The sequence below is a fragment of the Myotis davidii genome, unplaced genomic scaffold, assembly GCF_000327345.1.
Source record: "Myotis davidii unplaced genomic scaffold, ASM32734v1 scaffold992, whole genome shotgun sequence".
In the NCBI taxonomy this organism is placed as follows: Eukaryota; Metazoa; Chordata; class Mammalia; order Chiroptera; family Vespertilionidae; genus Myotis; species Myotis davidii.
The window spans coordinates 544,863-560,464 of NW_006283543.1; the positions used below are offsets into that span (position 1 = coordinate 544,863).

Here is a 15,602-nt window from a genome sequence, read left to right on the forward strand (position 1 = left end):
ACAAGATTAGCAATGCCAGGAAACCAGGGCTGCTCAGAAAGACTCATGATCAACATCAACAACCTCATGCATGAAATAAATGAATTAACAAAATCGTACAAGATGCTACATGAGGTAGAAAAGGAAGCGCAATCTGAAGCAGCAGCAAAAGGTATTGCTCCCACAGAAGTAACAATGCAAATGTTGGTATGTTTGAAGTTGTTCCATAGTTCCTTACACCATCATCATTTTTTTGGATTCTATTTTCTTTTTGCTGCTCTGTTTGGTTGTTTTGTTTCCTTATAATCCAAATTGCTGATTTGATTCTCAGCTTTATCGACTCTACTCTTGATTCTCTGTAAATTATTCATTTCTGTTAGTGTATCCTTCGTTTCTGACTGGTTTTTATGATTTCCATGTCCTTTTTTATGCTACTGAAGTTCTAAGTTCAAGTACTCTTCCTTTAAATTCCTTGAACATCCTTATAACCAGTGTTTAGAACTCTGAATGTGGCAGATTGGTGGTCTTCACTTTGTTTGGTTCTTTTTCTGAAGTTTTGTTCTGTTCTTTCATTTGGGACGTGTTCCTTTTTCTCATTTTGGCAACCCCACTGTGTTTGTTTGTTTCTTTTCTTTTTTAAAAAAATATATTTTATTGATTTTTTACAGAGAGGAAGGGAAAGGAATAGAGAGTTAGAAACATCGATGAGAGAGAAACATCAATCAGCTGACTCCTGCACACTCCCTACTGGGGATGTGCCTGCAACCAAGGTACAGGCCCTTGCCCAGAATCGAACCTGGAACCCTTGAGTCTGCAGGCCGACACTCTATCCACTGTGCCAAACGGGCTAGGCCTCCCTGTGTTTGTTTCTATGTATTAGGTAGAGCTGCTACATTCCTTGGAATTGGCCTAATGTAGTAGGTGTCCTGTAGGATCCAATGGCACAGCCATCTCTAGGCCCATCTGCTGCAAGGACTGTCTGTGACCACTGATACTGGAAGATCAACTGTGCAGGGCCCACCCCACAGAGTAGGACTTACTTCAGAGGGGCTGTGGTACCCACTTAGTCCACCACTGAGTGTGTCACTGTAAAGGTAGTCAAGCAGTGTTTCTACATGGTCTGAAGTTGTCCACTGGGTGCACTGGCTGGCTCTGGGATCCCCCAGGAGTTGCAGTCCAAGGTTACCCACTGCAACTTGGCTTGAGCAGGGCCACCAGGCTTGAGCTACAAAGTGATCTATAGATGGCTGTCACTTGTGCTGGGCTTGGAGGTGCCCAGGAGAGGCCAAGCTGCAAACTATGGCTGGCTGCTGCTAGTGCTGGAACTGAGACACCTACTTTGTGAGAGGTAGAGGGCACAGTGTAGCTAGATCAGGGGTGGGCAAACTTTTTGACTCGAGGGCCACAATGGGTTCTTAAACTGGACCCGAGGGCCGGAACAAAAGCATGGGTGGAGTGTTTGTGTGAACTAATATAAATTCAAAGTAAACATCATTACATAAAAGGGTACGGTCTTTTTTTCCCCAATAGTTTTATTCATTTCAACGGGCCGGATTCGGCCCGCGGGCCGTAGTTTGCCCACGGCTGAGCTAGATGCTACTTGTTTTGAGAGATTTTAGGAAAGTGTGAAGTGCAAGCCAAGATGGGTAACTCATATGGAAAAGGCAGTGGAAACAACCTGGGTGGGCCCACAAATTTGGTAGGGCAGGGTCTCAGGGATTCACCAGGGCAAACAGTGATAGCCAGGTTGAGGAGACTCAGATATGGTGCCCGCCTACCACCTCTGTGGGGGAAGGACTCATCAAAGAAACAATGGCCTCTGCCACTACTTTTGTCTGGGAGAGAGCTGCCTCCCCCAGCTCTCATCCTAATGCCAAACACTTCAGTTTCTCTCCATATGTCCCTGGTGCCTTTTGAGCTGCTATCCCAGCACTGGAGTTCAGAAAGAGTGAGTCAGAATAAGTCCATGTGCAGGCCCTTTAAGAGGAACATTTGCCCTAGCTGGTGTGGCTCAGTTGGTTGGAGTATTGTCCTATACACCAAAAGGTGGCGAGTTCAATCCCCAGTTGGGGCAAGTATGGAAAGCAACCAATCAATGTTTCTCTCTTTCTCCCTTCCTCTAAAAATAATTTTTAAAAAAATTTAAAAGGACTGTCTGGGACTCCAGCAGCCCTCTGTCTCACTTAGCTTTAATTCCCACTGGCTTTTACAGCCAGAAGTTATGGGGACTTCTCTTCCCAGCATTGCAACCCTGGGCTTGGGGCCTGGTGTGGGGCTGGGACCCCTTGCTCCTCAGGGGGTACCCCTTTAGCCAAGATATACCTCCCGATTTTTATCCACCACACATGGGTGTGAAACCAGCCCATTTCTTGCATTTCCGCCCCTCCTACCAGTCTCGATGTGGCTTCTTCTTTAAATCCCTTGTTGTAGGACTTCTATTCAGCTAGATTTCATGCAGTTCTGAATAATGGTTGTTCTATAGTTTATTTGTAATTTTACATGGCTGTGGGAGGATACCAGTACCATATGTACATATCTGGCCATCTTGACAGGAAATGAGGAAGTTTTGTTAAAGTGAGAACAAAGGCTGGGTAAGAGGCTGGAGGAGTGCTCTAGGCAGAAGGAGTAGCATATACAAAGGCCAGGGTAGTTGGAGCACAGTGATAGGTTAGACATTGGCAAAAATAAGGCTGGAGAAGCAGACAGGGATCAGATTATGCAGATTTGGGGCCTTTAGAATTAGAAGGGAGAGGGAAGTCAAGCTAGTTGATATCTATAGCAGTAGGTAGATAGCTTGGATTAGGTAAGTGATAGTGGGGACAAAAGAAGTGGGAGGATTTTAGATATTTACTGTAGATAGAACAATTGATAAGACTTTGTGATGGATTGAACATCTCCAGATGGAATAACAGAGTAAGAGGTATGAAAGGCAGTAAATGCTAAGGTTTCTGATTGAATAACCAACTCAATAGAAATGTATTTGCAGAGAAGAAAAATAAAGGAGGAAATAATTGTGGGGAGTAAGTTGGAAACCAATTTTATATGTGTTAAACTTGAGATGCCAATAAAACATCTAAGTGGAATGTCAAGAAAATAGGTGGGACCTGGCCAGTGGGGCTCAGTGGTTGATCGTTGACCTATGAACCAGCAAGTCAAAGTTTGATTCCTGGTCAGGGCACATGCCCAGTTTGCAGGCTCGATCCCCAGTAGAGGACGTGCAGGAGGCAGCTGATCAATGATTCTCTCTCATCACTGATGTTTCTCTCTCTCTCTTCCCTTCCTCTCTGAAATCTATAAAAATATTTTTAATAAATAAATACATACATACATACATTAAAAAGGTGGGAATATATCCATTGGAACATGGGCTCAATGTGTACAGGAATCAAAGGCTTACAGAGTAGTAGTTAAAGCCATGAAAGTGAAAGAAACTGCCCAGAGGGAACATAAAGAGAAGGGAGTTTGAGACTGAGCCCTGGAAAACTTGGAGTTCTAGGTCAGATGAAAAAGAAAGAGATAAGGAAAATAAGCTAATAGTGGGGCTCTAGAAAGCAAAAGGAAATGTTTTAAGGAGAGGGGTCAACTATATCTGATAATGCTGAGAGATCAAATGAAGTGAGGGCAGGCTGGGCTTACCAACATGGTGGTCACTGGGCAGCCTTATGAAGAGTAACTTCAGGGACATGGAAGAGAGAGTCCAGACTGAAGAATGTTGAGAAGTGAGTAGGAGGTGACAAAGTGCAAGCAATTCCTCTGAAAAGCTTTGTTGTTGGGAATGGGTAGACAGGACTACAGAACAAGCTGGAAGGAAAAGATTTTTAAGTGACCTCTCATTTCCTTATAACAATCAAATCAGGTAGATTTACTAAGGAGCTGTTGTTTTTTTTAAATTTGGGAAATAGCAGAACATTTGTGAATGTGGAAAAGGCTTCAGAAGAGAGTCAGCCCAAAGAGTCAGGGAAATGGAAGTTCACTAGTACAGCAAGTCCCTAAAAATTAAGAAAGCATGAGATTTGGGACATGGGTCCAAGAATTAGGACCCAAATCACTGATTTTGTATTTATAAGACTTTAATATAAAGTTTATCTCTACCTAAAGAAGAAATATGCACACATCCCTATTTTAATATTCAAGTAGCAGCTACAAAAGTGCAATGGATTTAGCTCACACAATCCTAAAATGTATCAGAGAATTCTAGAATACTAGAATTTTGTCACAGCTCTAGAAAAAAGAAGTTGTTTTAGAGTAGTGTCTAGGATTTATGAAGCATCTAACCTACAAAGGTAATAAAGACTGAAAAGTTATAGCTCCAAAAAGTATTCAGATGCTAATGACAATTCAACCTAACTTTTGTATGATAAAGTTAACTTTAAAAAGTTCTTTCACACTCATATTCTTTTTTTTTTTCCAGATCAAATGGTAGATTTATTGGCTGTCTGTCTCCGTTACACGAAGTGAGAACTTTTGAAGCCTTGTTTCTGTTTTGGCTTCCCTCTATGTGGAGCCCAGGGACAGGCACAGGCTGGCAGTGCACAACACAAGCAACTGCCACTGGTTCACTTTGCACAATGATTCATTCCGCAGGCTTAGGGCACTTTCTGTTTTCCCTTTCATAGCATCTTCCTCTTTTCAAACTCCTTGTAGATGGTGTTTCCCAGCTGTGCAGGCGACATGCTGACCACAACCCCTGCGCTCTGAAGGGCAGAGATCTTCTCTTTGCGCCACCTTTTCCTCCAGCAGTAATGGCGCCTTGCGTGACCCATTCTCCTGCTGGGAGGAGCTATTAACCAGCAATGAAGGACGCCACAGGCTTGGCTTTGGGGCCTGAATTACGTTGCTTCAAAAATTCTGCAGCGTTTTCTTCTGCATTACCACCAATTTCACCAATCAGGATGTTGCCTTCTGTGGCTGGGTCATTTAAGAAAGACTTCTAGGCAGTCGATAAAATCTGTTAAAAGGATCACCTCCAATGCCAATGCACAAAGACTGCCCCAGTCCAACTTGTGTTGTTTGGTGAACCGCTTCATAAGTCAGGGTGCCAGATCTGGACACAATATCAATTCTTCCTTTCTTGTGAATATGGCCAGGCATGATACCAATTTTACATTCTCCGGGATTGATGACTCTGGGGCAGTTTGGCCCAATCAGCCTTGTCTTTCCCTGGCGCAGTATTTTGTGTTTGACCTGTACCATGTCCTGCTTTGGGATACCTTCAGTAATGCACACGACCAAGGGCATTTTCGCCTCCACAGCTTCGTCAATGGCAGCAGCGAAAGGAGGAGGGACATAAATGATAGAAGCTGTCACTCCTGTTAGTGCTTTGGCCTCCTTTACAGTATTAAAGACCAGTAAGCCAGGGTGCGTCTTGCCTCCTTTCCCTGGAGTGGTTCCTCCGACAAGTGTGGTGCCATACGTTTGGTGCCATACTCCAATGCCTGCTGGCTGTGAAAGGTGTCCTGCTTACCAGTGAAACCCTGACAAATAACCTTTGTATTTTTATCAACGTAGAGATGTTTCCGGGAAGCTACATAGGCACAATGCCGAATTCCATTCTGTTGCCAAGAGGAAGGAATGCCACAGGAGGAGGGCGGCGGCGAGCCCACTGCTACCAGAGGCCATGGTCACGGCGGCAGTGGTGGTGGTGGTGGTGGTGGTGGCGGCGGCGGCAGCGCAGCTGCAGTCACCACCAATGACCCACACTCATATTCTTTTGTTTGTTTGTTCGTTTTGTTAATCCTCACCTGAGGATATTTTTCCATTGATATTTTAGAGAGTGGAAGGGAGAAAGAGACAGAGAGAGTAACATCGATGTGAAAGAGGCACAACAATTGGTTGCCTCCCACACTCATCCCAACCAGGGCTGAGGAATCAGCCTGCAACCAAGGTACGTGCCCTTGACCCACAACCCTTCAGCCCACAGCTGAAGTCTATCCACTGAGCCAAACTGGCTAGGGCCACACTCATATTCTTCTTCCACCCTTGAAATATCTTTATTTTTTAAACATAGGATCTAGAGCAATGGTTCTCAACCATCCTAATGTCGCGACCCTTTAATACAGTTCCTTATGTTGTGGTGACCCCCCAACCATAAAATTATTTTCGTTGTTACTGTTAGGAATTGTAATGTAAATATCTGATATGCAGGATGTATTTTCATTGTTACAAATTGAACATAATTAAAGCATAGTGATTAATCACAAAAACAATATGTAATTATATATGTGTTTTCTGATGGTCTTAGGCGACCCTGTGAAAGGGTCATTCGACCCCCAAAGGCAGTGATGGCAAACCTATGACACGAGTGTCAGAGGTGACACGCGAACTCATTTTTTTGGTTGATTTTTCTTTGTTAAATGGCATTTAAGTATATAAAGTAAATATAAAAAATATAAATCTTTGTTTTACTATGGTTGCAAATATAAAAAAATTTCTATATGTGACACGGCACCAGAGTTAAGTTAGAGATTTTCAAAATGCTGACACGCCGAGCTCAAAAGGTTCGCCATCACTGCCCAAAGGGGTCGCGACCCACAGGTTGAAAACCGCTGATCTAGAGCTTAATGAAAAAAATATATCAAAATGTCTGATTCCAGATAATTTTGAACTCTTGGGGAAAAAGTCTAAAGGATCCAATACAGAAGAAATTTTAGCCCTAACCAGTCTGGCTCAGTGGATAGAGCATTGGCCTGCGGACTGAAGGGTCCCAGGTTCGATTCCGGTCAAGGGCATGTACCTTGGTTGCGGGCACATTCCCAGTAGAAGGTATGCAGGAGGCAGCTGATCGATGTTTCTCTCTCATCGATGTTTCTCTCTGTAAAAAAATCTCCCTTCCTCTCTGTAAAAAATCAATAAAATATATCTAAAAAAATTTTTTTAGGAAGATCTGAAATGACTGAGAGGGTGCAGATAAATGGCCAACAAGCTTGGGTATTAGCAAATATAAAGAGACATTATCCTTTGTGTTTATAGGAAGATGGCTTTTAGTTGCTTGCTATACCTTGGGAGGAAGGAGTTAATAAAATATCAAAACAAATAACACCGCATCTGTGTAAGATCTTTAAAATCATTCCCTGATGATGGTGGGAGAGGTTTACCATCCTCTGGGACATTTTGGACCGATAATTCTTTGTTGTGGGAGACTATCCTGTGTATTGTAGGCTGCTTAATACTATCCCTGGTCTCTAGCCACCATTGGCCAGTGGCACATACCCTAATCCCAACCTCATCCCAGTCATGATAACCAAACATGTTCCTGACATTGCCAAACAACCCCTGGAATTAGGAAGAGGTAGAGAATCACCTCCAATTGAAAAACCACTGACCTAGATGGATTCACTGTGATTCTAGATGCGAAGGCAGGCAAGATAATCCTACAAAGAAAGTGGGGAAAGCTTTGACCTTACTTTTTTTTAAAATATATTTTATTGATTTTTTACAGAGATGAGGGGAGAGGGATAGAGAGTTAGAAACATTGATGAGAGAGAAACATCGATCGTTGCCTCTTGCACGCCCCCTTCTGGGGATGTGCCAGCAACCCAGGTACATGCCCTTGACCAGAATCGAACCTGGGACCCTTGAGTCTGCAGGCTGACACTCTATCTGCTGAGCCAAACCGGTTAGGGCTTAACCTTATTTTTTTTCAGCAATAGTTGGCACAATCTTTACAAAAAGGATCTTACGTTCCAAAGACATGCAGTATGCACCAAGAAAAGCAGATTGAACCCAAGAGAACACACCCTACTACTTAGAGGGACTCTTTGTAACAGGTTCTCAAGACCAAGCAGTCAGTCATCCTTTTTTTCCCCTACTCAGTAACTGAAGTGACTGCCAAAATCATGCAGAAAATCAGACCCCACACTCTGGCTCCCACATGCCTATCAAGCCATCACTCATGTTTCTATTTTATGGAAGGGAATCTATGCTCCCTTTCGAAACCTGGCTCCACTAATGGGCTTAAGACAAACAAAGCCTGTACTACCCTCTTTTCAGGAGGACAGAAAACCAACCCTAAGAAGGCCAGGAATAGCCCCCAGTCAGTTGTATGCTGACAGGGCTCTTCTGATCTCCCTTGAGAGAAGAGCCACTTGGCTCTTTGTCTCTTGACTTGTTTTACAATTATTTACTCTGCCCACTGAAATCTGATTGGCTTTAGCACTCTGGGCTCAGTGGCATTATTCATCTTGCCATCACTCTGGTGTCAAAGAATCCTGCACTCTTTCTAAGGATCCAGGCTTGAGAAGCAATATTTTCTAAAAGTCTTTTCAAAGAGAATTCATTAAATTATTTTGACTTCACATGTTCTAAAAAAGAGATTTCATTGATTCTCTCTCTCTCTCCCTTCCTCTCTCTTTCTAAAATCAATAAAAACATATTAAAAAATAAAAAATTTAAAAATTAAAGTATCTGTAGCATAGCCCAGAGTGAGCAGCTGGGCTTCAGCTGACTCAAGAAAGAGTGAAATTGTTGCAACCCAAAACCCAACCCCTGTTGAGGTTCCCACACTGCCTCTGCTAGGCCATGATGAGGTCCTTGGGGGAGAAGCATGCCTTAGTCCATGGAGCACAGGCCTGGCCCAGAGAAGCCTCTCTAAAAGTTTTCTGTGTCAAAGAACAAAATGAACACTGCAGCACATTAACAATAAGATTATTTGTGTCAATCTTTGTAATAATCACTGGAACAAGAGATTCTTTATTTCTGTTCTCTACTAAGTAACTGCTTAAGAAACAAAAAACTTTGAACACTTAAAAAAAAACTAGTCTCATGGATCCTAATGGTTTCTATAGGCTCTCCCAATATTATCTTTTTAGCCCCTCTTTCAAAGCACAACTTATAAAAGGTTTTTAAATCCCCAGATTTTTTACTGCTTCAAAAGCAGAATCAGAAAAAGGAGGGCACAGACCAACTTGATTTTGTAAAATTAAATTCAGAAGGAAAAAAAGGTACATGTCTAAGGTTTTAAGTCACTGTTACCCAATTCCTAATCTCCAGATCCAGGGGGAAGGTAAATTCAGGGGGTGAGATAAGGCCTCGGCTAAGCTGGCATTTATAAAACATTTTGGCAGTGCTCTGCCAGGCAGTCTATAATTAGTGAGTATGCATCAGAGGCTTAAAATGAACTCAGAGTTTCAGAAGCCAATAGCCAGTCCCCCCAAGCACTGAGCTGTGTAGCCATGAGGCTACTGCTGTCTAGAAAACAGCACTGGGTGCCTGCCACTGAGTGCACGTGTGCACGCACACGCCAGTTCTGAAGAATCTCTTTTTTTCAAAGCTCTAATGGCTTGACCTCAACACCTGCCGCACTTCCTGAAGACAGACAGGCTTGGGAGTTCCACTTGTTCCTCGCACGCGGCTGCACTTTCTAAGAACAACTGCACACACGCAAAGGCTGGCCAGCTGCCAAGGCAGGGGCAGCCCAGACGCTCTGGCCTGAACTTTCCCAGCGCTGTCAGGGCGGGATCCCACTACAGGCTGACTCATCGGCCAGCATGGAAACCTGCCAACCACCCAGCAGTGTGGGGGCTGCTGGCAACTCACAGATGTTTTGCTAAACCAGAGCAATCAGCTGGGAGGCAAGTCTGGGCTGGCGGCCAGGTTGCTGCTGTCGTGGAAGCTGGGCTTTTCTGATCCTTGTCCTATCTCTGTCACTTCCTCCCTGGAGATCTGAGGGAAAACCTCGGTGTGTCTCAGCATCTTCCCTCAGAGCAGGTCTGTACAGAATCAGCAGAGGTGGCACTGATATCATTAAAGAGCACCTGGAACCCAGGCTGGTTGCTCAGTATTTAGCGCGTTGGCCTGCTGACAAAAGGGTTTGATTCCCAGTTAACGACACGTACCTCAGTTGCAGGCTCGATCCCTGGCCCCGGTAGGTGCCAATGGGAGGCAACCAATCAATGAGTCTCTCTCACATTGATGTTTCTCTTTCCTGCTTCCACTCTCTAAAAACAATTAGCCGGGGAAATAGAGGATTAAAAAAAAAAAAACAAAGAGCTCCTGGAGCACTACTACTAACCACATGCTAGCTCAGTTAATCCTCACGACATACTCCTGTCCTCCTATTCCCACAGCAGGCCTGATAGAAGTCCTTTGAATGAAAGAACTTTCAGTTACAGACTCTCCCCAGCAGCCCAATCTAGGCTCCCTACAGACTGTATCAGAATAAAACATGAAAATTCAAAGTCTGTAAAGCATTACAGTGTGCTGTCATAAGTCAGGAAAGAGAAGAGAGAAAGGCCAGAAACCTTTTATTTTATTAATATTTTTTGCTAGCCCTACCTGGTTTGGCTCAGTGGATAGAGCGTCAGCCTGTGGACTGAAGGGTCCCAGGTTCGATTCTGGTCAAGGACACATGCATAGGTTGTGGCTTGATCCCCAGTAGGGAACATGCAGGAGGCAGCCAGTCAATGATTCTCTCTCATCATTGATGTTTCTATCTCTCTCTCCCTTTCCCTTCCTCTCTAAAATCAATAAAGATATACTTAAAATATATATATATATATTTTTGCTATCTCTCTCATTTTACATTTCTTTTCAATTAACAAAGAAGGTGCCATCTTTCACGCGTGAGACCTGCCAGGATGTGCTAATGTCCCCTAGTACACTCTGCACTCTCTTCTGCCTGTGTTCAGTCACTCTTCCACAATGTGGCACTTCTTACCAATGAGTTCAGCACTGGATCGCACAAGAGAAAAGGTATATCAACAGGAGAATGAAAACATTATGAAGCCATAAAATGCCTTTACTCACCTTCTAAATTTTTTTTTCTTCTGTTGTCAAGTAAATTCACAAAATATTTAAATATCTGTTAGCAAGTAAGTTTGATAACTTCTGTAAATTTTTCATAAGGGTGTTATGATTGCCATTTCACAATCAGTGATTACAATAAAATTTCCTTTTAAGCCACTAAAAAATTTAAAAATCTGTGAGAAGACACAGGCTCAGAGAGATGAAGAGTCCTAGCCAGCCCTAGCCAGTTTGACTCAGTGGATAGAGTGTCAGCCTGCAGACTGAAGGGTCCCAGGTTCGATTCCGTCCAGGGCACATGCTTGGGTTGCGGGTTCAATGCAGGAGGCAACCAATCAATGATTCTCTCTCATTATTGATGTTTCTATCTACCTCTTCCTCTCCCTTCCTCTCTGAAATCAATAAAAAAAATTTTTTTTTTCAAAAATCACAGGGTAGCCCTAACCGGTTTGGCTCAGTGGATAGATCGTCAGCCTGCAGCCTGAAGGGTCCCAGGTTCAATTCCAGTCAAGGGCATGTACCTTGGTTGCAGGCACATCCCCAGAGAAATCAATGTTTCTCTCTCATTGATGTTTCTAACTCTCTATCCCTCTCCCTTCCTCTCTGTAAAAAATCAATAAAATATATTTTTTAAAAAATCACAGGGTAATAAATGGAAGAGATAGGAGTTGAACCCCACTTTGTTGGCTCTGGAAATCTCCTGCCAACACCGCTATTATAAACTCAAATGAACTGCACAGGTTCCTTTATACAAAGAGGCTGATTTTTCAGGTTCCAAAGAACTTTCCTTATGTGACTTCTAGTTGCCCGTGAAAATGCACAGCTTTTCAAAACTGATTCCTAAACAGCACCACTGGACCACATGAATATGTGCTTATGGGGAATATGCAGATATTACTAGCTTTATCATGAGCTCCCTGCCTAAGCACCAATAAGTCACTTTACCTGTAACAAGTTAACTTTGCTCCCATTCTTTGTGAGAGGAAAAATTGCTTTGAGGGTCAGAAAGAAAAGAGGAATTAGAATCAAAGGCTGGATTGAGAACAGATTCCTTAGGCTCCACCTCCATATAGAATTCATTAGGACCCTGTAATCTACATATATATATAGATATAGATATAGATATATATAGATATATTATAAAATATATTTTTATTGATATTAGAGAGGAAAAGAGAGGGAGAGAGAGATAGAAACATCAATGATGAGAGAATCATTGACTGGCTGTCTCTTGTACACCCCACACTGGGGATTGAGCCCACAACCCAGGCGTATGCCCTTGACCAGAACTGAACCCAGGACCCTTGAGTCTGCAGGTCAACGCTCTATCTACTGAGCTAAACCGGCTAGGGTTATATTTTTTTTAAAGCTCCCTAGATGATACTAATGCTCAGCTATGTTTAAAAATCATAAGCTAGCCTTGGCTAAAATGGAAATTTTGAGGTCTGCCCTTTCCTGTGAAATGAAATCTTGTCTACAAGGCTCTTTGTTAGAAAACATAAACAATGCAAGTTCTTCTTATCAGCTACATTTAGCGGCAAAACAACAAAACTGTCTTTAAAAAGCATGATCCCCTCCCCCAAAAAAACACAAAAACACACACACAAAAGAGCAAGATCCTGGGTTAGCCTGGAGCTAAGAAACTGTCTTAAGCAAGACTGTTCTTTTACATTATTACTAGAAAAGCTGTAATTAGAGTTATGCATCTCATTTTTAGATATCCCTCTTAACTGTTGCAACCATATCCTTCCTTAAAAGAGAGAGAGAGAGAGAGAGAGAGAGAGAGAGATTGATTCTATTGACATTCTTTTACTTCAAACTTGGAACAATCTATATAAGCAGTACCTTACACATTTCTTTGCTTTAATCAAGAAAACAAGTATGACAAAAAAAATTAAAGTCAGATGATGCCTAGGCTGCTGGTCACTGAAGTAGGGTGAGAAGGCATAGACTGGCAGAGACCCTGTCCTTGACAGTCCAGTACCCCTCCCTGGCTAGCCTTTAGGAAGAACAAATGACGCCCACACCAGAAAGACTGACCTGCTTGAGATGCTCATCCTGATTCCAGCCTGGCTGCCCGGCTGTGGAGACCGAAGGTGGGGCCTTGGCAGCATCTTTGGTATGGTCTTCTTGAGCTTGCTGTCCATGTGGTGGGAGCCCTGGTGCTGGAAGGAGACCAGATTTGGGTGCCACTCTGGGGTCTTGGCGAGCAACTTTCTGCCCATGAAAATATTTTGAAGCAGCCTGGGCCTCTTTCTCAGCCTCTACAATGTCATCATCCCCATCCTCATCTTCCAAGCCTCCCTCCTCTTCCTTAGGCTCTGAGTTTGCGTTGCTCCGTTCAAAAACTCGGGTCACTGCTGTGCCTGGAGGAACTCTGGCTAAGGGACCCAGGGAAGGGCTGCCAGAAGGCCGCCCAGGTGTGGCAGAAAGGAGAGTCTGTGTGACCAGCTTCTGGGCAAACAAGAACTGGGCTTCTCTTATCTGCTGTCCCTGCTTCTCTCTGGCATCCATTCCCAGAGGAGCTAGGTTTGGTGGCTGCTGCTGCGGTGGCTGCTGCTGCAGCGGTTCCATCAGGGCCTCAAGTGCTTCACCCACCGATTGGCATGGCTCTGAACCTGGGCACAGCCCAGCAGGCACACTGGTTCTAAACCTTAAGTGATTAATAGAAACCACAAAGAAGGAGAAAAAAGGGGAAAAAAAACAACTATGTAAAACAGGTATAAAAGGCTTTCTTTTCTCCAGTAAAGGGTGTATGAGTTCTGAACACTAAACATATGCTCTTAAATCTGAATTTTAAGATGAGTGAGTGGTGGGAGTTTCAGGGTGGGAGGGTAAGTAGGGCAAGGTGTGAAGAAGAGGAACAGAATTTAAGAGGGGAATATGGGATGAATCTCAGTAGTGATGTACTGCAGGTTTAAAAAGAAGTAAATCCAGACAAAATCAAGTCTATAAGCAGCTGAGTTCTGATCTCTCTCCTTCAGCATTACAAAACAGTAATCTGTTTATTACTGGAAAGGCAACTGGTTCACACTGTACAAAGGGTCTCAGATTCATCTGATCCCCAGTCCTGATTGGGGTGTGTACAGAGGGCAACCAATCTATGCGTTTCTCTCACATCAATGTTTCTTTCTTTCTCTATCTCTCCCTCCCCCCTTCCCTCTCTCCTTTCCACTCTCTCTAAAAATCAATGGAAAAAATATCCTCGGGTGAGGATTATCAACAACAACAAAAAGGTTGTGTGTATGAAAACCATAATAATAAAGGAAAAGAAGGGCTTACTTACAAAAGAGAAAATGCTGCTTATGTTCTCAAGCCCATTAGAGAAAGAAATTATCATCCAAGCTAGACACAGAGCTATCAGGCAGACAGAATGATTTCTTTCCATAGAAACGAATTAGCAAACTGCTCTTGAATCTAAACTTTTCAAATTTTCCAGATCAAACTGCCAGCCTGCTGTACAAGTGGGCTAGGCCATGCCAACTAGACATTATAGCCTCAAAAAGTATCCAACTTCAACAACAAAAGAATGTATGCCCCCCCAAGAAGGCAAGAACAAATGGGAAAATTCCTCTGGAGATTTTAAAGTTAATCAATTTAAAACAGATATCAATATTATATAAAGAAGTTAATGGTTCTTTTTTATAAACAGCCAAGTAAATGCTTCACATCCCCTTTCTTTCTGATTCACTTCTACTATATTCTGTGACGAATACAAAAAGAAAAGGCTTTTAGGTCAAACGTATTCTGGGGACTGGTTCATCAGCCTTCTTACCAATCAGTCTCCAAATACACAACCCTGTTTTCCAGGCTCTCTTCCTCTCACTCCCCAGTCCCTTCTCTCCAAATCCCGACCCCCAATAATGGTCACTTGAGTTGTTTTCTCGGCAGGGATCCATAACTGAATGGGGATTACTACTATGCCTGGGCAAAATTTAGGTGAACAGGGCTTGCAATATGGCGTACAATGTTATCATCACATGAAAGGAGAATGCACTGAACAAGTTGGGACTTGATATATGCATTGTTCCGTTGTTTTAGGATTGGGTGTAAAGGTTAAAAAAACTAAATGCCTAGCATCTTCAAAAATTCATGGGGAAGCAATCACATCCCTACCAATAAAAACTGCTTGAATTTATAAATATTTTAATGGGTTAGAGAAAAAAAGGTCTAATTTTTAAAGCATAAAATAGAGATAAAAGTCGAATTTTCTGTTTATCTTAGAAGCACTGCTTTTGCCTTTTGTATTCTGAGAAAGAGTCAAATTCCAATTTGCCTCCTACTGCCTTTAATTCTCTCTTAGCCCTTAGAAAGTGTGTCATGCCTGTAGCATAATTTCATTCTGCTTTAGCCCTTTTTATAGTGTAACAAAACAGAAAAAGATTTACACCCACATTAAATCCAGTTAGCCAAGGTGTTCATTTAAAATAAAAACAATTTGCATCAAAGAAAATTAAACAAAAGAATAAAGGAATAATTCGTTGATCATTTAAAATTTATAATCGTTACAATCACGAGCAGGAAATTTTTCAACCAAGTCCTGCCAGTCACTGAACAAACTGTTTCTAGTGGCACCATCTTTCCTGTATGCTGTTCCCAGCAGAGGAGGATGTGTCTCAGCCTCTTTAGTAAGAATGAAATGATTTCAATACACACACCACCCCCCAAAAGCCCATCTTTCCCCGTTCCTAAGCAGCCAGTGGGCCCAAGCAACAATACCACCTACCTACACTGAGAAACTTGTCTCGGATATCTCAGCCACTCCATCCCTTCACACGGCCCCCTCCCCCATTTCCCTTAAAGTTCCCGGACCACCCGAAGCAACGGACTGCTCGCAGCTCTGAACCCTTCCCTCTACCTTCGCCGCCGCTTTCTCCAGCCTC

At 43.0% G+C, this 15,602-nt stretch overlaps 1 protein-coding gene and 1 pseudogene across 2 annotated transcripts in view; both read right to left on the minus strand.

The window, feature by feature from the left end:
• ARID3B (AT-rich interaction domain 3B) overlaps positions 1-13,368 on the minus strand; it is a 68,285-nt gene extending 54,917 nt beyond the window's left edge. For both annotated transcript variants that reach the window (XM_006753726.2, XM_006753725.2), the window contains exon 1: positions 12,760-13,368. In XM_006753726.2, coding sequence (XP_006753789.1) covers positions 12,760-13,293 — 534 coding nt within the window. In that variant the 5' untranslated portion in view covers positions 13,294-13,368. The remainder of the gene's footprint in view (positions 1-12,759) is intronic.
• LOC102764012 lies at positions 4,420-5,615 on the minus strand (annotated as a pseudogene).
• Positions 13,369-15,602: the final 2,234 nt, after the last annotated feature.